This window comes from Epinephelus fuscoguttatus, linkage group LG15 (assembly GCF_011397635.1).
Source record: "Epinephelus fuscoguttatus linkage group LG15, E.fuscoguttatus.final_Chr_v1".
In the NCBI taxonomy this organism is placed as follows: Eukaryota; Metazoa; Chordata; class Actinopteri; order Perciformes; family Serranidae; genus Epinephelus; species Epinephelus fuscoguttatus.
Genome location: NC_064766.1, coordinates 16,023,576 through 16,048,947, shown reverse-complemented (window position 1 = coordinate 16,048,947; position 25,372 = coordinate 16,023,576). Strand labels below are relative to the sequence as shown.

General features: G+C 42.5%; 1 protein-coding gene across 1 annotated transcript; it reads left to right on the top strand.

Annotated features, from left to right (window-relative positions):
- Window positions 1–17,170: 17,170 nt before the first annotated feature.
- On the top strand, window positions 17,171–22,992 carry LOC125902617 (cathepsin Z). Its single transcript, XM_049599107.1, has 6 exons — window positions 17,171–17,316; window positions 18,625–18,788; window positions 19,052–19,231; window positions 20,184–20,334; window positions 21,249–21,414; window positions 21,635–22,992. The coding sequence occupies exons 1-6, from the start codon at window positions 17,189–17,191 to the stop codon at window positions 21,746–21,748; spliced, it is 903 nt and encodes a 300-aa protein (XP_049455064.1). The 5' UTR covers window positions 17,171–17,188; the 3' UTR covers window positions 21,749–22,992.
- Window positions 22,993–25,372: the final 2,380 nt, after the last annotated feature.

Genomic DNA, 25,372 nt, shown 5'->3' with positions numbered 1-25,372 from the left:
CATTTAATCCAGTGGTATGCTTAGTAAACAGAGGTAGCATGACTCAAGCCTCAACCCAAAAGTGCTCTGATCTGTTTGTGAATTTCCAAGACTCCCTCTCAAAATAATGGGGACATTTAAATTGATTTGCATCATTGCCATGTTAGTTGTTAGTGTCAGGTGGAATAACGTGCAGAGGTTTGATTGTTGTGACAGTTGTTGAAGTGTCCTTGGGCAGGAAAGAAAGTGGATCCTTTTAAACTGTGTGGCTCCTGCTCTGCATCTGAGTCTGACCTCCAAACTTACTGCTGAAGACAACAAGAGGGCAGACAGTAAGAGACATTTCTCCTTCAGGGGACTAGTAAATAATGTTGTTACATTAAAGAAATACTTCACCCACAAAATGATGATTTATATTGCAGTTCCTTCCCCCATGTTATGCTGAATTTGTGAAGAAAACTGTTCTCGAATGCCTTAACGCTGAGCAAAGAATCCAAATTCAGAGAAAATTCTTGATGAATCGGAGTAAGGAGGAGCTGCGTTTAACAACAGCAAAACTATATCAAAACACAGAGTTTACAAACTGTCACACAACTTGTCTAGTATAAATTAAGTCTCATTTATCCAGTTGTATGCTCAGCACTTCCCAAACACATGCATTTAGTGAAAACCTCGCTACTGTACTTAAAACACTTCCTCATATAAGTAGCGAGCTTGGACAAGTGCATGCATTTGAAATAGTGCGGCTTTAGTAAAAATGCATGTGTTTGGGAAGTACTTGAGTGTACAATGAATAAGTGAGTTGGATTATACTGCACAAGAGTTTGTAAATGGATGTTATGATATAGTTTTGCTATTGTTAAATGTGGCCCCCTTTAACTTCAGTCCATCAAGAGTTTTCTCTGTTTTTGGATTCTTCGTTCACAAATGAGGCGTGCAAGAAAAACAAAGTTTTCTTCATGAATTGAAGGTAACATGGGGTGAGTAATTCATACACAAATGCTCATTTTGTGGTTGAAGTATTCCTTTAAATATGGAGCTATAGGTCCAGGGGGTTATTAGCCTAGCTTAGCATAAAGACTGGAAGCAGAGAGAATCAGCTAGCCAGACTCCCTCCAAAGTTAATATGCCTACTAACACATCTAAAGCTGGATGTCTTAACAGTATTTGAATGACTATATGCATGATGCAAAGAGGATGAATCTTCATGACTTTGAGGATCCTTTAATTTTTTTTGGTAGTGCCACCCTCAACTTAAAGTTTTCACTTTTCCGGTGAAATACCTCAGCATTTACTTAAGGGATTGGGACAGAATTTTGCTCTGACGTTCATGGTCTCCAAAGGATGAATCCCAATGACACTGGTGACCCCTTGACTTTTCTTTACTCATACTAAGTCAGTTTTTTTCAAGTCCATTGTAAAATGAATCAAGACAGATGCCTGATGCAGCTTGACAGTACCCTGAGAACTTGTGTCAACTCACATAACATTTGCTTGAGCTTAATTCAAAAATAATGGAAAGAAGAGTCTGCCAACGTACACAGAAATGTTTCAGAGTCTAAATAGGATTATTTTTTCCTCACAAATTTATTATTGGCTTCATGAGCATAAAGTCAAAAATATTTTTTTTATGCTAAATTTAGTCTTTTAGGTTACACATTAATCTTCACACTTACAAAATTACCTGTTTTAAGACAAAATTCATGTTTTTGATAATCTTGACTGAAAATAATGTAAAGAAGTACTGAAATTACTATAACTGGTTTTCTCCTTTTTTCCCAGATACCAACAACACGTAAAACTCCACTTAAGGTTATTTATCACAGCTATTAAAAGAAACTGCATCCAAGAACAAGTTGAGGAGCGCTGACCTCATGTTTATTTATTGTGTATACTACTGTATAAAGAGGAGCAGCCGAGTTTTGACTGGAGCATTAACACATGATTAAAACCAATCAATCATGCATGCTCTGATATGTTTAATGACTGTATTGACAAGGAAATGATCCATGCCGTTTCCTCTGAAGTGCATTAGGCAGGAGGAAAGCAAGGTATGATGGGAGTTGTCAGGGCCGAGCCAAATGACCCTCCACTACCTCCACGTGGAAAACACAGGGCACTTAAAGCAGCAAAGGTCCTGCCTGCGATGTGATGAATCACCGTTTTGGCCTAATCACTAAAATGGATTCAGTTTATGAAAATAAGAAAAATAAACAGCTCAATGTTGCTGAAGGAAAAGCTGACTTTGAGAGATCATCAACATGCTCGCTGCCAACCTCTCTGCCCCGAAGCCTCACTTTTCCCTGGAAATGCAGACCGCCTGGATGCTGTGCTGCAGCGGTCATGTGGGAGCAGTCAGAGAGTCACCCACGAGGCCCTGAACTGCAGCCAGCCGTGATCAATAACCAACCTCAAAACATGGCGGCCCTTGATTTGTTTCTGCTGTTTGAAGTCCTGCTGATCTAATCCCTCAGATGGATGTGAATCTTAAGTAACATTTGTCTTTGATCCATTATTCATCCGATTCTTGAGAGGGGGTTATTGATAAATCGGCTAAATGGAGACAACCGTTTTACACAGTGCACAGGTCAGTTGTTTCTGACTGACCAGCCTCACACTGTAACAGCAACAGGAATAATTTGCTCTGCTTTAAATCACATCCTTGTTCTTATGAGGACTCTACATGATCAGTGCATTGAAAAGTGCATATAATTTTTGGGTACACTTGCCATGGGGCGGTTTTTGAGATACCAAGGGGTTTGGGCACCTTTTTTTTAAAAGAGATTTATCTTAAAGGGACAGTTTACTCCCAGATTAAATATACATATTTTTCCTCTTACCTGTAGTGCTATATATCGATGTAGATTGTTTTGATGTGAGACATAGTGTTGGAGGTATCGGCTGTAGAGATGTCTGCCTTCTCTCTTATATAATGGAACAAGATGGCACTCAGCTTGTAGTGCTCAAAGTGCCAAAAAAATAGTTACACATTGGTGCTATGGGTGAGCTAGCAGTAGATGGACGCTTCCTTCTGCACCATTATTCATTGGCAGGTGTATTTTGGTAGAAAGAAAATAGTTCCTACATAAAACTCAAGGTCACAACAAGGTCTGTGGATTATCTTGAGAAACCAGGTCATGATTTCTAGAAAGAGACATTGCTGTCAAGTTACGAAAAAACAATCAAGAGGAATAGTGTGGATCTTTGAATTTGGGATGAACTCTCCCTTTAATGCCGCAGCATACAATTATATACTCAACAGCAGTGTACCTCCAACTTTGTGGCAACAGTTTAGGGAAGTCAATTTCCTGTTTCAACATGAAAATTACAGAGTGCACAATGCCACATCCTTTAATAAATGGTTTTCCCAGTTTGGTGTGGAAAAAGTTGGCCTGCAAAGAGCCCTGACCTCAAATCCATCCAGGACCTTTGCGATGAACCTGAACTTTAACTTTGATCAGGTCTTATCACCCAACATCAGTGTTGGACCTCGCTAATGCTCTTGTGGCTCTGTGGGAGCAAATCCCTGCAGCCAGGTTCCAAAATCTGGTGGAAAACCTTAAACTAGAAGATTAGATGATGTGACAATGTCTGGATGTCTCCATACTTTTGGCCACATAGTGTACATCATGTAGTCTCACAAACCTATTGATAGCACGTGAGTAAAATTATTTGTTTTTATTATTTTTAGTAGGCTACTTAACTATAAAAGACAGTAACCTAAGATCAGTGTTGATGAAATGACAGCAGACCTTTTACAGACGTGATTCTTTAAAGTTTGGAAGTGATTTTTTGAGCTCAACAGTTCACACTTGACCTTAGAAACAGTATTTGACAAAAAAAATCCCAACTGAAAATCAACCAGAGCTTTTAACGACATCACACAGTCCTCAACAGCAGACTGATTTTTTTTAATTGGTCCTTTCTGTGTAGTGTGTCACAGAAGCCCTGCCAGCCTAAAATATTCATGCGACTTTGTGAAAATCTTTCTATATGCTGAAATTGTTGTAAAGTCCACTAGAGATCCCACACTGCCAGTCTGCAGCAGCTTTTGCCAAGAAGAAAACAGAAGTGCAAATGAGATTAACGTCCAGATTGCTTCAATATTGATCGGCGAGTGAAATCCAAACTGTGTGTGTTCAATATTTACATGGATGCACTTTCCATGCACTCAAAAGGTGCCTCTGCTTAAGTGGGCTTTTTAGTGTCTTTCTGTGGTGGCTGCGGCTGCAGATCATCTCTTTTGGAATTTAGACAGATAAACTGTATATCGCTGGGTGAAAACCTTGTAACTCCAGTTTGGGTGATGCTCATGTTTTATTTATTTATTTATCTTTTAATTGGTGCAAAGGGCAGTACACAAAACCAAGGTGGTGACATACAACACATACACAGCAGTAGATGGAAATGGGAATATAGACAAAACAGCACAGAGAAACAAAAACAACAAAAGCAAATCAACTAAAAGAAATAGATATAACAATATTATTCTTGTTAACCAGTCATTATGCATGGATATATATATTTATATATGTATTTCTAATTATATGAAATAAATGAATGAACCTCCTGTTTATTCTGTCATCTTTGTGCTCATAAATATTGTGTCAGCTATATTGGTTTAACATACAAATGCGTTAATCAGGCTGCAAATGAAGCAGTTTTTATAAAGTTTTAAATTATACAGTGGGGTTTTTTTCCAGCCATTTTTTCAGACTACAAATTTACAGCCATGCTGTAACCTGTGAGACTCTATTTCAGCTAAATGCTAGCATTAGCATGCTAACATGCTCAAAATTACATAGTTATATTTACCATGTTTAGCATGTGATTGCTAATAAGTACTGTTGAGGCTGGTGAGATTGTCATTAGGTTTGCATTTATTTGGTCATAAATCAAAGTGTGAAACAAATTCAAATTTTGACCCAACAACCGGAACAAAGGAAAAAAAAAAAAAAAACAATAACTTGGAATTACTCCAGGTATCATTACAATTCTACCTTAGTGGGACTTTAATGTGAACCAAATTTCATCGCAATCCATTCAGCAGTTTTTAAGATATTTCACTCAGAGTCACACATGTCAACCTCATGGTGGCGCCAGAGGAAAAGTCAGAGGATCATCTTCATCAGTAGGGTTCAACATCTGGGGATGATGAAGGTATGTGCCAATCCATGTGGCAGATGTTGAGATATTTCACAGGATGAGCGAAAACTTTGACCTGCTGGTGATAGACAAAAGGTCAGGGGATCACTAATGTCAGCAGGTTTCAGACTTTGGGAGCCATGAAAGCCTGTTCAAAAGATATTCCTTCAGTAGGTGTTGAGATATTTCAGTCTGGACCGGCCGACTGAATCATTCGAAGAGCAAAGTTGCTCCAAAACTGTCCTCACTTGGAAATATGTTCATTCAAATAACAAAGCGCAGTCTCAGTAAGAGCAGTCATACCTGACTTTTAAAAAGACAAAACGATTATATACAATTATATATCTGCAACGACTGCGCGTCTGTCTGGATGTAAGAAACCAGCTTTAAAAGCTGTTTTATATTGCAAATTGAAGAAGGATAATGGCATTCATTAAGTGATGATTGAATGTCTGTTTAGTGGTGTCATCAAGGCTTATATCGCCTCAGCATTAGCAGGCAGGAAGATGCTCATGTTAATGCCCATATCCAGGATGTCGACCTCATCATAAAGATCCGATATGTTGGCAGATCATCTTATATTAGCGCTGGGTTGTTTGTAACATTATATCGTAGCCTGAAAAAGTTACAGCACTCAGATTTGAAGAGGCCATGTATTATTGAGGACTGTTTGTGTGTCTGAAGAAGCCCCGAAGCAGGGAAACGTTTGGCTTTTAACACAGCGGCAATGACCTAAGAGGTCAAAGGTCATCGGGACTTCATTCCTCTGGTCCTGCAGCAGACAACAGTCTCTGTGTTTCACCACACAATGGACTTCTTAGGAGGAGGAGGCGGCGTCTGCTCTCAGAGAAAACACAGAGTAAGTGACTTGATGATGAGGAACAAGTCAAGTGTTTCTGTGATTAAAATAAAGTTTACAAGATTCAGCAGAAGGTAAATGACTTTTCCGCCCAGAATTATGGCTGTTTACTTTATTATCTGAACTTTTCATCTAGCAGCAAGGGCTAGGTTTGTTTGGAAGGTTTTACAAGCCTTAAATGCAGACTAATAAATTATTTGAGGTTAGCAACTCCTTCTGGGAACACTCAACCTCCCTGTCCTCACTGTCACATATATCTTCATTTCTGATGTTCAGAGTCATGATTCAGTGTTTGCTCTGTGATAAAGTGCTGTTTATATTTACCTACTTTATCTCAGCCTCTCTCAACAACTTCCACTGCAACCAGTGATTTCCTACATTTCTCAGAAAGAACTTTAACATCCACCTGCATATATTGTTTTCAGCTGTCGGGTTATTTGTGAGCTGGACAGAGCAATAGCAAAGTAATGGCAGACTAAGAGCCAGTGGTTAATTGCTTAAAGTGGTAAAATAAGGCAATAAAACAGTGTGAAAAATACTTAATTGCATGTAAAGATCCTGCCTTTAATGTCTGTTAAAGCAGAAAATTACTCACTATCCCGTGCGGCACTTTTCTGAATGGTGCATGTGTTATGCTACAGAATTATTATCATGGTTGCCCTGATGTGTAAGCAACATTTTAACATTGGTAAATGGTGAATGGACCTGCATTTGTATGGCTCCATTCTAGTTTTCCGACCACTCAAAGTGCTTTGACATGATATTCACCCATTTACACACACATTCACACACTGGTGGCCAAGGTGCCACCTGCCACTCAGCTGTAACACTCAAATACATTCATACACTAATGGCACAGCCATCTGGAGCTATCTGGGGTTCAGTATGTTGCCAAGGAACACTTTGACATGCAGACTATGAGCTGGGGATTGAACAGAGGTGGACAACCCACACGACCTCCTGAGCCACAGCCGCCCCCATTGATGGTTAAATAATGGGTGGATTAGACAATGAGCCCCAGGGCACAGACATGCAGAAAGCTCCACCACCTCTGGAGTAAGACACACAAACTGTATAGAATTGTTTAGTCTCATGTGTTGTTGTTTTGTGCGTCTTCGTAGTCAGAACACATCTCTCTGTAGTTTTCTGTCATTCTGTGTCTCTTTTTAGTCTTTTTATATCTTTTAGCAATCTTACTGAGTCTCTTGATGGTTGCTATACATCTTTTTGTGGTCATTTTGTGTCTCTTTAGGGTTGCTTTGCGTCTCTTTGTGGTCATTTTGTGTCTCTTTGGGGTTGCTTTGTGTCTCTTTGTAGTTATTTTGTGTCTCTTGGTGGTTGTTTTCCATCTCTTTGTGGCCATTTTGTATCTTTTCATGGTCATTTTGTGTTTGTGGTTGTTTTGCGTCTCTTTGGGTCATTTTGTGTCTCTTTGTGGTTGTATTCCATCTCTTTGTGGCCATTTTGTGTCTCTTTTTGGTTGTTTTGCGTCTCTTTGTGGTCATTTTGTGTCTCTTTGTGGTTGTATTCCGTCTCTTTGTGGTCAGTTTGTGTCTCTTTGTATTGTTGTGAGTATCTGAATGTCTCTTTGCTGTTTTGCATCTCATTCTGGTCATTTCACATCTTTGAATGGTCATTTTGCATCTCTTTGTGGTCATTCTGTATCTTTTTGTGATCATGTTGCCCCTGTTTTTTGTTGTGGGTATCTGTGTCTATTTGCAGCTGTTTTTTGCAACTCTTTGTAGTCATGTTATGTTTCCTTGTTATTTTGAATCTCTTCCTGATCATTCCATGTTTCTTTGAGTGACAATGTGCAGGAGGAAGCCAGGTGGTGGCAGTGGTGGTGGGGGACTTCACACAGGCTGCGCTCAGTAGGCCTGTTTAGTAATCCATCCATGAGTCAAATTTAAACCAATTTCATTCATTCATTCATCCATTCATCTTCTAACCGCTTCATCCTCTTGAGGGTCACGGGGGGGCTGGAGCCTATCCCAGCTGACATCGGGCGAGAGGCAGGGTACACCCTGGACAGGTCGCCAGACTATCGCAGGGCTGACACATAGAGACAAACAGCCATTCACGCTCACATTCACACCTACGGACAATTTAGAGTCACCAGTTAACCTAGCCCCCAATCTGCATGTCTTTGACTGTGTGAGGAAGCCGGAGTGCCCGGAGAGAACCCACACTGACACGGGGAGAACATGCAAACTCTGCACAGAAGGGCTCCCACACCCGGGATCGAACAGGCAACCCTCTTGTGGTGAGGCAACAGTGCTAACCACCACACCACCGTGCCGCCCTTAAACCAATTTAGTTTACAAAATCTTCATAAAATCTTCATCTGCAAACTAAATTAAGCCGCTATTACATAAAATAAATGCAGTGAAGCATAAGGACAATATTTTCCTGTCCCTCTATGATGAGCTTTTTTCCAGTGAAAATTGTTGTGTCAACAACCCAGCACACTGACACATAAGCACTTGGTCTTTTATTCTGTACCCAAAACTACATTAAATCATTCTAACCAGAAAGCACCAGAACCACAGGACACCGTAAACACTCACACACTGCAGTCTAGAACTCAGGGCTGCAGTCTGGAAACATGGACAATTGTAAAAGAAAAATAAACAAATAAATTGAGTGTTTGATTGACTGAAATATACCAAATCCTCACCTGCTTATTAAATTTCAGGCTGCTGGAAGATTTGCTGATACCAAACGTCATTATTGCTGAATTAGACATATGTTAGCCCAGCAAGGTAAATAATATGAGCATCGCTGAACAATCAAACGGGCCCAGAAATAAACTAAAAATGTAAAATGTGCCTGGAAACATGTGGCATCTTTTCCTTGAAAGAAGGGTAAGGTATGTTCTCAATAAAGATTTTAAGGAGAACATCTCATCACTTTTATTTGTGGTTTTTCTATTTACCTTTATACCAAGCCAACCTTTTTGGGATGCAGCAGAAAGCACCTAATTCATTTTTAGAGCCCATTTTCCACAGTTTACACCAACATCAACATGTGAACATCCTTTCCTCTTACTGCTCTTACACAAGCTGCTCAGCATCACCATCACAATCTGAAGATGGATCACAACACAAAGAACAACTGGTGAGTGATTTATCTCGTGTTCCTGCCCAGGGTTCATTAGCTGACTAATGCACATCTAATCTGATTCGAGTTTAAATCATTAAAAGCACAAACAATAGTGCTTCCCCCTCACAAAAACAGACCTTGATTGAAGTTGAGCCTTATCCTGTGATATGATAACCTTGTTAAGAGCTGCACATTATCTATGAAAACTCAACCAATCATCAGGCCCTGCATTAGGTGTAATGTGATTGTAACTGGGAACTGAGTATGTTATTTTAAAGTTTCCTGCTGACCCTGCAAAACCTGCACATCTCCAACACCTGTTTGTATTTAGAAGACATCCATTTATTGATGGCTGCAAAAGAGTCAACAGATGCAAGAAACTATATGAATACAAACACACTGTCTGTACATATATGTGAAATTAAGCACTGGATATCTCAGTCTTGCGCATGCATGGGTCGAGTACATATACCAACAAAGTCACCTGTGACCCTCACGTGACCCCAAGAAACTATAAGCTCCTGTGTCACCTGAGGATCTTCTTGCGAAACCACGAGGATTCCGAGTGACTGAACGCTCTGGCGGTCATCCGGGATTCATAGAACCGTAGTTACATCCGTAACTTTCGTTCTATTTCATCCCTACTGACCGCCAGAGGCGGTGCTTAAGCACTGGATGACCTATACCAGAGTCACAAGAAATCCAAGAAGACTCACCTTAGGTACCAGATGCAGAGGACCCAGGGACCAAGACTGCGCCCAACTGAGAGGGAGCAGCCACATTGATCCTATACAAAAGAGAAAAAGTGCTGGGTGAGGTCCAGGAAGCCGCAGCACAAATGACATCAAGGGGCACTCCTCTCAGGGCAGCCCATGATGCAGACACACCCCGAGTAGAGTGGCACCGCACCCCAGATGGTGGAGGGTGGGTGCTAGCAGAGTAGGCATGCATAATGGCGTCCACAACCCAGTGGGACAGCAGCTGTTTGGACAGGCCGCAGGCCCACACTGGGCACTGGAGGCTAGACCCGCCCCCTTCAGGAGGCGGTTCGAATCGGGATAGTTTGAGGGATTGCTGTAAGAGGGTGTCAGGACTTTAGGGAGGAATGCCACGTTCAGCCACAATGTCACACCAGACCCATCGGGGTTCCACCTCAACCATGAGTCACTCACAGAGAGGGCATGGAGTTCCCCCACCCGTTTTGCAGAAGCAATGGCAAGGAGAAATGCCATCTTCATTGATAGCCACTTGAGCTCAACCTGGGCTAGAGGCTCAAAGGGGGGCCTGCACAATGCTTCCAGTACCAGGGGCAAGTCCCATGCTGGGGCCCCCTTAGCCTTTGGAGGACACAGGGACACCAGTCTGTGGGATCCCACTGTGACCCCGTCGACTTTGGCGTGCTGACACAAGATGGCAGCTACAAACACCTTTATGGTGGACTGAGAACGCCCACTACCCAAAAGGGACTGTTAAAAGTCCAGGATGACCGCCACAGGGCAGTGCACTGGGTCTGCCTGCCTGTCTGCACACCAATTAGAGAACCTCCTCCATCTGTTCTCATACTGCACTCTAGTGGAAGGTGCCCTGGCATTAAGAATTGTGCCCCGAACGGCGTCACTACAGCCTAAGAGGAGTGGGTTGGGCCCTGCACAGGCCAAACCCACAAGCGGAGGAGGCCGGGGTCGGGGTGCCAGATCCGGCCCCCCAGCTGTGAGAGGAGATCCCTCCTGTCGGGAAGGCACCACGGCGAGCTGTGGTAGAGTCTGTGCAGCAGTGGAAACCAAGTCCTCCCTGGCCAGAGGGGGCCCACCAGAAGAAGCCTGTGGCCCTGCTGAAGGACCCTCTGAAGCGTTGGCAGAATCAGAGGCAGAGGGGGAAAGGCATAAAGCAGCACCTGCAGCCAGTCGTGCGCCAGGGCATCCTGCCCAAGCGGGCTGGTCTCCTCTGTCCAGGAGAACCAGAGGGGACAGTGAGTCGACTCCTCGGAGGCAAAGAGATCCACCTCTGCCCGTCCGAAAAGGTCCCAAATCCTGCCCACCACCTCGGGGTGAAGTCACCACTCCGCCAGTGGGGGCTTGTGCCGGGAGAGAAAATCCGCGATCGGGTTCTGCTCCCCTGGAAGGTGCATGGCTCTCAGACTGGCTAAGTGGGGAGTTGCCAAAGTCAAAAGGCTTGTGGTCACCCAGAGTAACTGCTCCAATCTGGTGCCTCCCTGATGATTGACCTGGGCCACAGCAGATGTGTTGTCCGAGCGGACAAGAATGTGCTTCCCCTTCAGGTAAGGCATAAAATGCTCGAGTGCCAGGTGTATGGCTCGCAGCTCCAGGACATTTATGTGGTGTGTACTGTCCTGAACAGACCACCAACCTTGGGCAGTCCTCTTCTGCCAGACTGCACCCCATCCTGTGGGACAGGTGTCCACTGTCACAACTTCGCGACACCCTGACCCTCCTGTGTCTGTGCCACCCGGCGTTCAGATGAAGGGCATTCAGCCATCTCTGCAGTGGGCGTAGCGCAAGTAAGCCCAGCGGGATCACAGATGAGACTGCTGTCAGTTTGCCTGCAAGGCGCAGGAACTGTATGTAAGGGACCACTCTGCCCCTTCTGAAGGGAGACAGGGACTCTTTTTTTCTCTGTTTTTTCACTCTCAATCCCAGGCGGGCCACATGTGACAGAAGCTGAGCTGCTGAGCCATTTGAGATCTGGACGGTGCACAAACCAGCCAATCGTCCAAGTACGGCAGAATTGTCAAGCCGTCTGCCTGCAGAGGTGCAAGGGCCGCAGCCACGCATCGGGTGAACACCCTCGGGGAGAGGGACAGCCCGAGGGGAAGTACCCTGAACTGAAAATGGCGCCCTCGGAACGAAAAACCGCAGGAACTGCCTGTGATGTGGTGTAATCGGGATGTGAAAGTATGCATGCTTGAGATCCACCAACGTGAACCACTCCCCATGAGCAACCACACGCAAAACCTCTGCCGTGGTCAGCATGTGAAACGGCAGGACTTTTAAGAACTTGTTGAGTCCCAGTAAGTCCAGGACCGGGCGAAATCCTCCGTCCTTTTTTGTGACCAGAAAGTAAGTCGAGTAGAACCCCCCCGGCTGGAGCAGAGGGTCTACTCGCTCGATGGCACCCTTGGCCAAGAGGGTGGACAGCTCCTGGCCTAGAGCTAGAGCTTTTGCCGGGTCTCGTATGGTGGTCATTCTGACCCGGCCAATGGCTAAGGGCCGGCGTCGGAACTCCAGAGTGTACCCCCGAGTGAGGGTGGAAATCACCCAGGGGTCCGGCGTGCAGGCTGCCCAGTAACTGAGCTGCCGCCGGGAAAAGCAGCCGACGACCGGACCTGGGGAGTCAATATTTATGGCCCTGATCCCTAGCTCTGGGGGGGCGGGGTCCAGGTGCTGAGCCCCTGGGTTGTCTCGGGGGCAGGCGATCGGGGGCACGAAAACTGTGAATAGGCTGTTGCACCAGCTGCCGGTGACCACTGGGACCAGTTGACGGCCGAGTGACCCTGCACTGGGGCCGAGGACACCTGGCATCCTGCCACAGCGCCTCATCAGGAGACACTATCAGCGATGCGATAGCCGGCTCTACAGCTGGCATACGAACCAGGCCATACTTGGCTGCATCTTGCATGGCCGCCAAGGATCAAGCATCTGAAGTGGAGTGGGAGAAAGCCTTTGAGTCCCTCCAGCATGCATGTAGCTCCTTAATATAGTCCTCTGAAGGAGGAACTGAAAAAGTTGTTGGGGCCGGCTGACGTTTGAAAAAAGCACTGACTGGAGCGGGGCCATCCTGTGGGACGTCGACCTGCAGGCGGGCTAGAGCCCCGCAAACAATAGCTCCCATGGAGGCATCCTCTGACCCTCCAGATGAGCTCTGGGTCGAATCTCACGAGAGCGATTCAGTGACCCGAGAGGGTGCGCCCCCCACTGAACTGCAGAACTGGGTTGCCGAAGCTGCAAGAGAGAGGACATCATCCTCAGCTCTGTCATCTTCCAGCACTCTGTCAATCGGGGGTCCCCGCGTACCAGCCCCAGGCTGGAGAGCCAGAAGAAGGTCTTTCATCTGGCTCAACTCAGCTGATAGCTGGTTCACCTTGGCAGTGAGCCTGCTACCCTTAGCCCTTTTGCCAGTTGGGGCACTCTCAACCTCTTCAGCTGGCCGCTTAGCCCTACCAGGCTGGCCTGCAGGAAGCGGGAGCGTGTCTAAGGGAACACCCGTGACACCGGCCAAGCACTCCATCTCTCTCAATCTGGCGACTCGCAGGGACCAGGGCATGCAACTGCAGTTCATGCATGCGTCCTCGGATAGACCTGCCTTCAGGTGGTCAATGCCCAGACAAAGGGGACAAAGATCATGACCATCTTCCAACTCCAGATGGGTCATGCAATCCACACAAGAGTGGGACATAACTGCATCACCCTTTGCGCAACACACACTGGGAGCGAGAGCACTGCCTTCACCGGGAAGTTGTCACCAAAACAGCAGATAGCCTGAGTGTGGGCACTGCTGCTATCGCTGAACAAGAATACGCAAAAATAACAGCCTGCGGTGAGACTATGGCGTTAGTGAGAGCACTGCAGCCAATAGCAGCTAAACAAAAACAACAGCAACAAGCTGTGCAAAAGCAATCTTACTTGAGAGTCTTGAGGGTCACAGGTGACTTTGTTGGTATATGTACTCAACCCATGCATGCAAGACGGAGATATCCAGTGCTTAAGTACCGCCTCTGGCTGTCAATAGGGATGAAATAGAACTTCAATTAAAAGCCTACTGCCAATTAAACGCCCAGTCCCTTTTACTAGCCCTTTAGACAAATAAATCTCAATTGGAAGCCTGGCCTGGTTGCCAGGCAGTTCATTTTCTTTATAGAAGTTCATTGGATGTATAAAAGCGGGTTGTTGGCTACCTCAAATTATGTGTCCATTCCTCTATTACACTATAAATTACTTATATTTCTTTAGTCCGTAAGGGTCCATAGATCAAAAGAATTAAAATGTTTTTTCATTAAAATGTATCCGAGGGGGCAGCACGGTGGTGTGGTGGTTAGCACTCTCGCCTCACAGCAAGAGGGTTTCTGTTCGATCCCGGGTGTGGGAGCCCTTCTGTGCGGAGTTTGCATGTTCTCCCCGTGTCAGCGTGGGTTCTCTCCGGGCACTCCAGCTTCCTCCCACAGTCCAAAGACATGCAGATTGGGGACTAGGCTAATTGATAACTCTAAATTGTCCGTAGGTGTGAATGTGAGCATGAATGGTTGTTTGTCTCTATGTGTCAGCCCTGCAATAGTCTGGCGACCTGTCCAGAGTGTACCCTGCCTCTTGCCCGATGTCAGCTGGGATAGGCTCCAGCCCCCCCGTGACCCTCAAGAGGATGAAGCGGTTAGAAGATGAATGAATGAATGTATCTGAGCTGTGAGTATTGTTATAACAGGATAAAGTTTTACTTGAAGTTTTAATTAAAGTTTTGCCATACGTGTAAATAAGTGTATAGCAGTGTATAACAGCAGAGTGTTAATATTGATTTAAGTAAGCAGAAATTCAACGTGAGAGCCGGGCCAAATGTAACTGTAAATGTCACTCAGCATGAAAGAACAGAACATGAATAAGTTAAGTTATAAATTATGTACCAAATTTAGAGATCCCTTGTCTGCATGATCACATGGCATGGGGCAGAAGTTCTTGCACAACCTTTGTTTCTACTGAAGCATGTTTTTTATGTCCTCAAAAGTTATTAGTCTCATTTTGAAGTGTTTACACATGAAGTGAGAGCAAAATTAGTAATTTTGTTGCAAACAACTTACTATGTTGGTAATTAGGCCTCTTGTTATTTCAAGGCTGCAAGAAAAGAAACAAAAAACAACATACAGTTTGGTTTACAGATCCAACAGCCTACTATAGGAAGCACTATCTTATAATGCACAAGCTACAGTCAGATATATGGTCAGTGACATGCTGGAGAGTGCTGGAAAGTGAGTAAGTAAATAACATTTCAACCATTAAAAAATATTAGAAGCTCAAATGTATTTATTCTGAACAAAGGACAAGGCAATAGCTGTTGCTTCAGTGAAAATATATAAGTCTAACCAGGAAAATAAAGGATTAAAAGTAAAAGTAGCCTATTTGATGCAGATAAGTTGATGTAGTTTCTTGTTTTGAGGCTAAATAAACTGTAAGAAACATCTGATTTTGGTGTTTGACTCTTATTACTGTTAATTAAACATTTTTGTTAGAAACAGGTGTTTTTCTTAATAATTGGAGGCCAAATTCAACATTGATGCATCAGTTGGCCCACTTCAATTACTGCCCACTTGTTTGCAGGGTATTGGCTATATAAACAAAAAAAAAGATGAATAAATAAAACCTAGAGTTCAGGTGGGGGTACAGCACCGAGGATTACTCAGTTAGCCAGGTAACTTCATGTAGCAACTGCTCTGAACATTTGTTCATAAATAGTGTTGTGACTGTTGATAAAGGTCAAATATTTCAATACAGTCACTTGCATAGGTGGAAAGTATGTTCTTGATATGTATGCAATTAACAGTTAAGTCTCTCTGGGTTATGATCCCATTTATTGCAGAATGACTTGCCTTGATGACTTGACGAGAATGTGAAGGTGAAGTAATCCAGATTATTTTAGCATTTCCTGCTTTGCTGTGCTTACCCTAAGAACCTCAAATTCCCTTGCATATGTTTAAAATGACTTTCCCCTCAACTGTGACCTTAAAACACCTGATTCAAATCACCAGTGACCAACATTATCTCATTGACTATACACACCTACCATCTAGTGGTCAAAGATATTACACTCTGTACATACAATTCAAACACAACTATATGCATAAGAAAAACTATAAATACACATATAAATTCACATGCTAAATGGCTCCTTCAGTTAGCAATAATCAATACTTATGACTACTTGTGGTCAAAGTGGGTTTAATTACAGAAGGGAAGCAATGGTGGCAAAATAAAAATTAATCAATACTTTCCTTTTATGGTCCAAAGGTGTTTGTAGTTTCAGTAGGTTACTGCACAAAAAATGGCCTAGATAACTAACTGAACTATCTGACTCACTGTGCATTTATGAATATAGTAAAACTTTCAGTAAGCTGCTGTTGCCAAACTACTACTAAAATTACATTTAGTGCACTACTCCCCAACCCTTGCTGTCTCAGCCTATCACTTAAGGATGGGATGTGAGCTGTCTCTTTTATACGTTTAAAGAAATAGATTTTTCCCTCTTTTTTCTTAGGACCCGTGAGTCTTTCACACTTTGAGTTCATCCCTATATTTCATCCTCTCAGCACCAGTTTCAGACCCATATCAGAGCTTTCAAGCTTTGGTTTTACATGCAATGTCCATCAGTCAGACACCTGCCTCCCATAAACTAGAGTCCAGGTGGGGGTACAGCACCAAGCAGGATTACTCTGTTAGCCAGATAACTTCTGAAGCAGCATGAAACAGCTTCTCTTTTTTTTAAAGATATTTTTTGGGCATTTTTAGCCTTTATTTGATAGGACAGACAAGCGTGAAAGGGGGAGAGAGAGAGGGAGTGACATGCAGCAAAGGGCCACAGGCCGGACCGAACCCGGGCCGCTGCGGCAACAGCCCTGCACATGGGGCGCCCGCTCCACCACCAAGCCACCGACGCCCCATGAAACAGCTTCTCTGAGCATTTATTCTTAAAATAGTGACCCCTACTTATCAATATTTGTGGTCGAAGTGGGTTTAATGACAATAGAGAAGCAATGATAAAATAATAATAATAATAATAATAATAATAATAATAATTTCCTTTTATGACCAAAATTGTTTATAGTATATAATATATATAAAGTAGACTATCTATCTGAATCACTATGCAAATATGAATGTAGTTGAACTTCCTGCAAGCTACTGTTAATGGGGTCAAACTACTTGTTCAATAGCATGGTAGCCTTCTCCCTCTGCCTCTGTGTTCTGTATTGTTCAGTGAACTCTGCGTGTGTATACAGTAGGTCATAATACTGTATGTCACGGTGCACTGTGGAGGTTGTCATGGTAACAGACAGGGGGCGCTGTGTGTGTATGCTACACTCTCCCATGAAGGATTAGATCCAACATGGCGTCTTCAATAACTGTACCGCTGCTGTGTTGTTTAGCATCAGTGTCTCTGCATATCAGCTCCTCCAGACTTTTATCTGAGCCTTGTTACAAACCCATCAGAGACGACAGACCGGACTCTGTCAGGTGAGTGACGAGGAAATGGACATTTTGTCCTCACAGTGACAGTTTAAGGATTTGCAGTCATTGTTTACCTCCTGAGTGAACTAATGTTAACGTTACTCCTCAGTTGAGATTTGACAGTAACTTTAACGTTAGCTACATTTGATCTAAGTCTAAGTTAAGAACTATCGTTAGCGTGTGTTACTCATATATTACGAATATGTTACTCATATCACCGGTGTTTCTGACAACATATTTGCGAGTTCATGTTCATAAGTAGCCTATATCACTGTTATTAGCAGTACAGGCTCATTAACTTAAGTATTCAGTGGTGGTGGTATTTAACATTAACTAAGGTTAAGTACCATACTGAGAGACAGTTTTCAGGTACTTGTAGCCTACTTTACTTCAGTAACGTATTTCCATTTTATATTATTTTATACTTATGCTCCTCTACAATTTGGAGGCAACATTTTACTGCAACAAGATTAGTTAGTCACTCGTTACTTCATACATTCAGATTAGGCCTGTCAAAATAAAATATTAATCACTCCACCTTTACCAGCTGCAGCATTAAAGTGATGTGCACATGAATGCATCACTAGTTATAATCCAGTAATATACATTATTCTGAAATGGGCCATTATGTACAATGAGTATTTTTACTTGTGGTACTTAATGTATTTTGATGCTAGGACTAGTAAGTGAAAATGCCACAACCTTAAAAAAAAGAAAAGAAAAAAAAAGTAGGGTTATCAACGGGATACGGGACATTTTTAAGACTTCTAGGATGATTATTATTAAGGTTGAATGAAATACTAAACTGATCAAAAGTCCTTTAGGTCTGTGGTTCATAACTGGTTCAGCCATGGGGTCCATATTTCTTCTTAGTCATTAATTTGAGGTTCACACAGTTGAATATATTCAGCATCATACTTGCATTTGGCCATGTCCTCAAGCAGGTTTGCTGTCGGTTAGTCACTCACTCTGCAGTAGAAAATGGCAATTTAAAATAAATGTTCCAGAAATTTACTGTACTTAAAGATAAAGGGTTTTTTTTGGTTGTTGTTTTTTGCTGCAAATCACTTGTGGTCCATTCAGAATGGGCCTGTGTCCCACTTTGGGAACCACTGCTTTAGACAATCCTTGATTGATTACCTTTAATTGTACTAAATTAGACAACAAAGCAAATTAATTATGATAGATTCAGTGTACCTCATGCTTTGTGTGATTTTAATTTCAATTTGACAGGTATAGCTAATGTAAATAAAAACCATCTCTCATAAAGATGTCAAAATTGAAACGTGATATTCATCCGTTTACTTTTTTCAGGACACATGCCCGCCCACATGAGTATGTGAAGGTGTCAGACCTTCCTCCATCCTGGGACTGGAGGAACATCAAGGGGAAGAATTATGTGAGCGTCACACGGAACCAGCACATCCCCCAGTACTGTGGGTCCTGCTGGGCCATGGGAGCCACCAGTGCACTAGCTGGTAACCATGGCAATGGAGGGAGGAATGGAGAAGGGGGGGGAATAAGATGAGGATAGAGGAATGGATAGATGGGATTCATGTAAAATATGATATATATGGTACATATAATATTATGTTTATTTAAAATATATGTATTACAATATATTGCATGCATATATAAATATATTTTTCCACCCTGCAGTTTGCCAAATGAGGAAGACTGTGAATCCCCAGAGGACATTTTTTCCATTTCAACATTTGTTGTTGTCCTTCTTTTGTCCAAGACCGTATCAACATCAAGCGTGGAGGAGTGTGGCCGTTGGCCTACCTGTCAGTCCAGAACGTGATAGACTGTGGGAGGGCGGGCTCTTGTTACGGAGGAGATCACCTGAGAGTCTACGCCTATGCACACCACAGCGGCATTCCTGACGAAACCTGCAACAACTACCAAGCCAAGAACCAAAGTAAAAAATTATCCAATTTCAATCCCCTTATTTTACTCGGATCGCTCTCTCTGGTGCTAAACTTACACTATATGGCCACAAGTATGTGGACACCATGGTTTAGGTCTCTTTTTTCAATGGTTTGGGCTAGACCCCTAAGTTCCAGTACAGGACAGTGTGCCTCCAACTATGTGCTGACAGTTTGGGAAAGGCCTTTCCTGTGTCAACATGACAATACCCCTATGCACAAAGCCAGGTCCATAAAGAAATGGTTTTCACAAAGCCCTGACCGTTACCCCACTCAGCACCTTTAGGATGAACAGGAAGCTGACTGCGAGCCCGACCTTATCACAAGACATTACAGTTGGACCTCTGTAATGCTCCTGTAGCAAAATGGGTGTAAATTCCAGCAGCCGGGATCCAAAATCTGATGGAAAGTCTTCACAAAAGAGTGGAGGCTGTTATTCTGTCGAAGCATATAAATACCCATGAGTGTGGAATGAGATGTTCAGCAGTCACGTACAGGAGTAATGGTTTGGTGTCCATATATTTTTGGCCATATAGTACGTGTCTATTTCATTGGAAAAGACATCAATTTAGGATCAAGTTAAGAGAAGTGTGATACTGTAAACTGAAGGTCACCAGTGATTTTGTAAAATGTTTTTTCTGTGGCATTTTTAAGGACAAATAAATCTTTGAATGGCAGGAATGTCTTTTGGGAAACACATAATTAATAAGGTATTATTGGGGAAATGTAACCAACATCGTACGTTGCAGTTGGTTTGCAAAGCAGCCTCTCTGAATCTCAAACTAAGCACATTTGCAATGTCAAAGCCCTTAAAGGTTATGTTACATAACACTGTAACAATACACTGTTAATTTCAAATCTAACTCTATGGAAATTGTATAGAATTGAGTAATATGAGTGTTGCACTGCAGTGATAATCATTATAAATGATCTCATTTGTTTCAGAGTGTGAACAGTTCAACCAGTGTGGCACCTGCTCCTTCTTCGAGTCATGTGCTGTTGTGAAGAACTACACTATGTGGAAAGTGGGCGACTATGGAGAAGTTTCTGGAAGAGACAAGATAAAAGCTGAAATTTACACCAACGGGCCCATCAGGTAGAGTAAGTCATCCTCCCCAGTCATTTTCTAATTATCCATCCACCCACACGCTTCGTGTGAAGTAAGAGAATCAGCCTGAACTTTTCACAGAGCGATTCTTCATGTTGAAGTTTTTATTAGAGGATACATATTTAATCATTATTATAACCTTTGAGAAACATAACAGCACTGACTGGAAGTAAATTTACTCAGATAAGTCATAAAATACGGTAAATAATATGAATTTGAAATAGTGGTGTCGTATATAGACATATTTTTCAGCATGTATCCACTTTAATGAACACAATTGAGCCTTAAGTTACTTAAACATTTATTTTTGTTACATATTTCATCAGATGTTATTCTTTAAGTAAAGTTCTGGCTTTGACAGCTTCATTTTGTCTTTAAGTTATTTCCATGCAGTATTAACAAAGTCTTCACAAAGTCTTTAGTTTGCTCTCATAATACCTGCAGGTTAGTTTCAAAACTTTCCCATCTGCTGTCATTTGAAATGCATGCGTTAATAAGATTGTGACATGAAGAATGTTAAACTGCATGAGAGTTTAAAGTTTAATAATGAGTAGAAACAATCACTAGTTGTAGAAAAAAATGGGAATGTCCATGTAAAATCTGTACACGTACATCAATAAAGGAACCTGCAGGGGGAAAACTGCTTTAGTGAACATCTGACTGGAGAGTCAGAGCAGGAAACTGTGTGTGAAACTTGGCACTGAAAGTTCCCACACTACTTGAGACACATTAAGTTACAAGTTCTGATCCTGCTGTAACAGCCAAAAGCACTGCCAAAAAGAAGTGATTTTTAGTTTATTTTGTGATCAGAATAATGTGAAAAGAAAACAAAAAAAGAGATGTGTGAAGATTTTATTGTAGCTTATTAAAAGACTAAAGAAACTCTGCAATTTATCTTTCAGCTGCGCCCTGATGGCCACTGATGGCCTGGAGCAATACTCTGGAGGGATCTTCTCTGAGTTTCACCCTCTGTCTTTGCCCAATCACATCGTCTCTGTGGCTGGGTGGAGTGTGGCGGAGGATGGGATTGAGTACTGGATAGTCAGGAACTCCTGGGGAGAGTTTTGGGTTGGTCTCTCTTTCTCTCTGCTCCACACCGTGCCTGTGCTGCCCTTCCCTCTTTCTAACATGAGTCAGCCCTGTAGCTAAAACGTCCACACCTCACTACTTTACAAGTCATGAATTCACTCTTTTACATTGAGTTGCCAGCCAGTGTTTTTAAGAAGTGACTTCGATAGTGGGTTTCTTGCATCCAGATTAAGTAATGTTTGTTTTGTTTTGCTTTCAGGGAGAACACGGCTGGGCAAGAATCGTCACCAGCGCCTATAAAGGAGGAAAAGGCAACTGGTTCAACCTGGGTATTGAGAAAAACTGTGCATATGGAGACCCTATTGTGACATAGGTGCCAAATGAAACTGATGGACGCTAGTTTTGTCGTGGCTCTGCTTTGTACATTTACAATAACTAATTTTGATCATTCTGAAAAAAATAGTTGAAAAAATACAATCATTTGTGTTATGTATGGGGTTTTTTTTGCCAAATATTTCTTGGACGCGAGCAGTAACTTCCTGGAGTCTCAGCTGGTTGCCAAGCAACTAGTTCAGGCCATTACACAGTTTGGCACACAACTCCTAGTAAAAGCACAACGTGTCATTTTTACACTTTTGTGCTTATTAAAACAAACCAGAAACAATGGCCCTCATTTATGAAACAAAGGTATGACAGGAAACCGGGCGAGTGGTGATTTCCACGCAAAGCTCGGCATTTATCAATGTGGAGTTGAGCGGAGGCTACGATCAAATCTCATGTCAGGTTTCAGTTCGTGTACACAGTGTGGACTTGGGGTGCGACGTAGTAAATCTTGCTGAGTTGGAGAATTGCTATTAGACCATATTTTGACTGCCATCTAAGTATTTGGAGCCACATATTAATTACTTCAAAATGTATAGCTGCCACATGCGCACTTTCTGTCACAGCTTGAAGTTGCCTGGCTTTGTGGAACGGGCTCCAGAAGCAGACTTCATGTGTGCGGCCAAGTGCTCCTTGATCTGGGTCAATTATAAGCTTTTATATGATATCAATATTGTGTAATATATGGGCTGATATTATTACTATATGTAGGCTATAGATTGGTACTTATCATGGATGTATAAACTAAATATTTCAACCTCAGCTGGAGTTCGCTTGTCCACTGCAATGCTGTTGACCACAGCAGTGATTTCCTTCCACACTGCAACTTTGATGTCACTTTTCAGGCTGCCAAATAAAACCAGTTGGTTAAACTGGACCTGGGACGTCAGTGTTTCCATTTCTAGCTGAGAGAGGTTTCTCCTCTTGGCCCTATTGCGCCTCTCCATGTGGTAAACTCCAGGGGCGAGGCCTCTAAACCCAGAATATATTGGGGTGGGATATTTAAATGTTGATTGTTTTTAGCGGCCACATTTATCCTTCCTAACTGTGACTCATGAATCACATGCAAACCCCATCATAAGATGATTTCTGTGCACTGGTTTGTCTGTCAGATGTGTTATTGAGCTAGATTGCCGTCTCTGTCATGTAGCTGTCCATTAGTCACTCACTTTACAGCAGGGGATGGGACTTCAAAATAAAAGCTCTGTGCCGGAATTTCACTGTACTTCAAAATAAAATGTGTCCTTTTTTTTTTTTACAAACTTGACATCTTTGCGAGTCACTTGCTGTGCATTCAGAATGAGACTGGAAACCACTTTTGGACCAGGACCCACCAGTTAAAGGATTTGAAACCAGGCTACCTGTTTCCACCTGTTTCCAGTCTTTATGCTAAGCTAAGCTAATCGGCTACTGGCTCTAGCAACAGAATTACTGCACAAATGCGAGATAGGTATCAGTTTTCTCATCTACCTCGCTCCAAGAAAGCAAATAAGCTTATTTCTCTATTTTTTTACTCCTATTCCTTTAAGAAGGAAACATTAGCTTCATTTTTATGTCCACAATCTGTAGAAACACATGAAAAGCCTTATTATTACAGATTGATTTCACAGCTATCCACATAAATGTTACAAGGTTAATCACATTCAGACACTGACTTTAAATAGATATTTTACCAAAGAAATTTTGGCACAAAAAAAAATTCTTCCAGCATTCACACACAATGTTTTTTTTTATGCCCTGCAAGATTCTAATATGCAACCTGGGCAAATGACCTGCTCCTGAATTCAATTTTTAAGCTCGAAACTCATTCTCTGAAAAAGAAAGAAAAAAACACCACAGTGTGCCAAAAACTGCAGGTCCCTCACTTCAGACCCATTATCACACATTTCTAAGGAAACTATTTATTCCTCCAAATGACAGGCGAGCTGAGTCACACATTTAAATTCAGCCGTGGTGAAACAGCGTTGGCAGGTCTCAGGAAAGGGGGAGCTTACAGCTGCATTTTGCTTTTGACCCACACTGCATAACATCTGCACAAACAGCTTCTAATGAGAGTCTGGAGACTGACTAGTCAGACTAATTTAACATGAATCAAATCTGGGTTTGGACACAGTATCACAGAGAGCCAGCAGACAGCACTGCAACCACCTCCCGGTAACACTTCTCCTTACATGCAAGTTTGACTCCCGGGGAAGTGACTTATTTGTTTCCTCAAGTTGTTAAAGATATTATGGATCAGTGTTTCCTGCAGATTTGAAAGGGGCTTTTTCAGATACTGAAATCATGCGCTCTGCAGCTTGGGGTTTGCAGCCTATGGGGAACTTATTCTATAGAGGGATTTCATTATTTGTAGACTCAGCTGTTCAGTTATACTGCTCACAACGCCCTCTCCACAGTGTCAGGAATAAAATTTTGGTGGGGAAATACTTGATTTGTTGATTTATTAGTTTGAAAAGAATTCATGTTTGTTATGACAAAAGAGTGCCATCTAGTTCATTTATATCTGAGAGAAGGCAGACATCTCTATGGTCGATATTTCCAGCAGTCATTTGTCCCTAACAAATGCACTATTCACTATTTAATTTAAGTAACATTTGCTACATTGCCCAGTTGTTTTAGGTCATGTTTTTGGAGTTTGACCCAGACTAAAGATCACACTGCCTTCATGCATACAGATACAGACAGTAGGCAGCAGTCTCTGGCCTCTCGTGAAGCTCAAATGCTCCTGTGTGTGTGTGTTGCTCTGAGCACGTAATTGACATACTCTCCTCCTCCTTTTGAGTCTGTTATGTGTGAACATTTTCACTTCCCAACATGAAGGTCTAAATGGTTTTTTAAAGTCTGTTCTCGAAAATAAGGTGAGGAGATACTGAAAAAAAACTGACATTAGCCTTAAGATTGTGCAATTTGAAGTACATTTTGAGCTCCTCTGAGGTTGCTACTTCCCTAAATTCCCAGAAAACCTCCTGAGAACACTGATCTCAGTGTCTCCAGTGCAGCGCGACTGTAAATAAAAGCAGGATTTGTAATATAAAAGGGTGTGAATTCTAGTTTCTAGAGTGTCGTCTTGTTGGTGTAAGTTTGCAGGTGTGAGGCAGTCCCTCTGTGCTTCCTCTTTCAGACTTATAGAACAGCTTTGCTAAATCAGTTTTAGGGTTTTAAACAAAGTCATGCAGTTGAAAGGCAGTTTACAGTTTAAAGCAAATGCTCTTCATGTCATCAAAGCCTGTTGTGAGTGGAGCAAAGCCAGGCTGAACATCTGGAGGGGAGAAGAGGCCTGAGTCTCCACCCTTTTTTTTTTTCTTTCTTTTTTTCGAGAGACAAAAATGCTCATTCATGATCACAAACAAATCATATGTCTGAAAACTGTGAAGCCTTTCCCTTTAATCATGCTGTCATGCGTCAGTTTCCCCCTCTGTGCTGGTGCTGTTGCAGTGCTCTACTTTTCACTCCTTGCAGCTTCCTCATTCTGCAAGAGTCAGATTTTACACTGAACGTCTGTTCCTGCTGCTGAAACAAATGAACTCATAGTCAGGGTGTCGACAGGAAATGAGTGACAGGGCCTTTGCTTTGTATGTGTGAGTAGGACTTAAGTGACTATTGCAAACCAACTGGT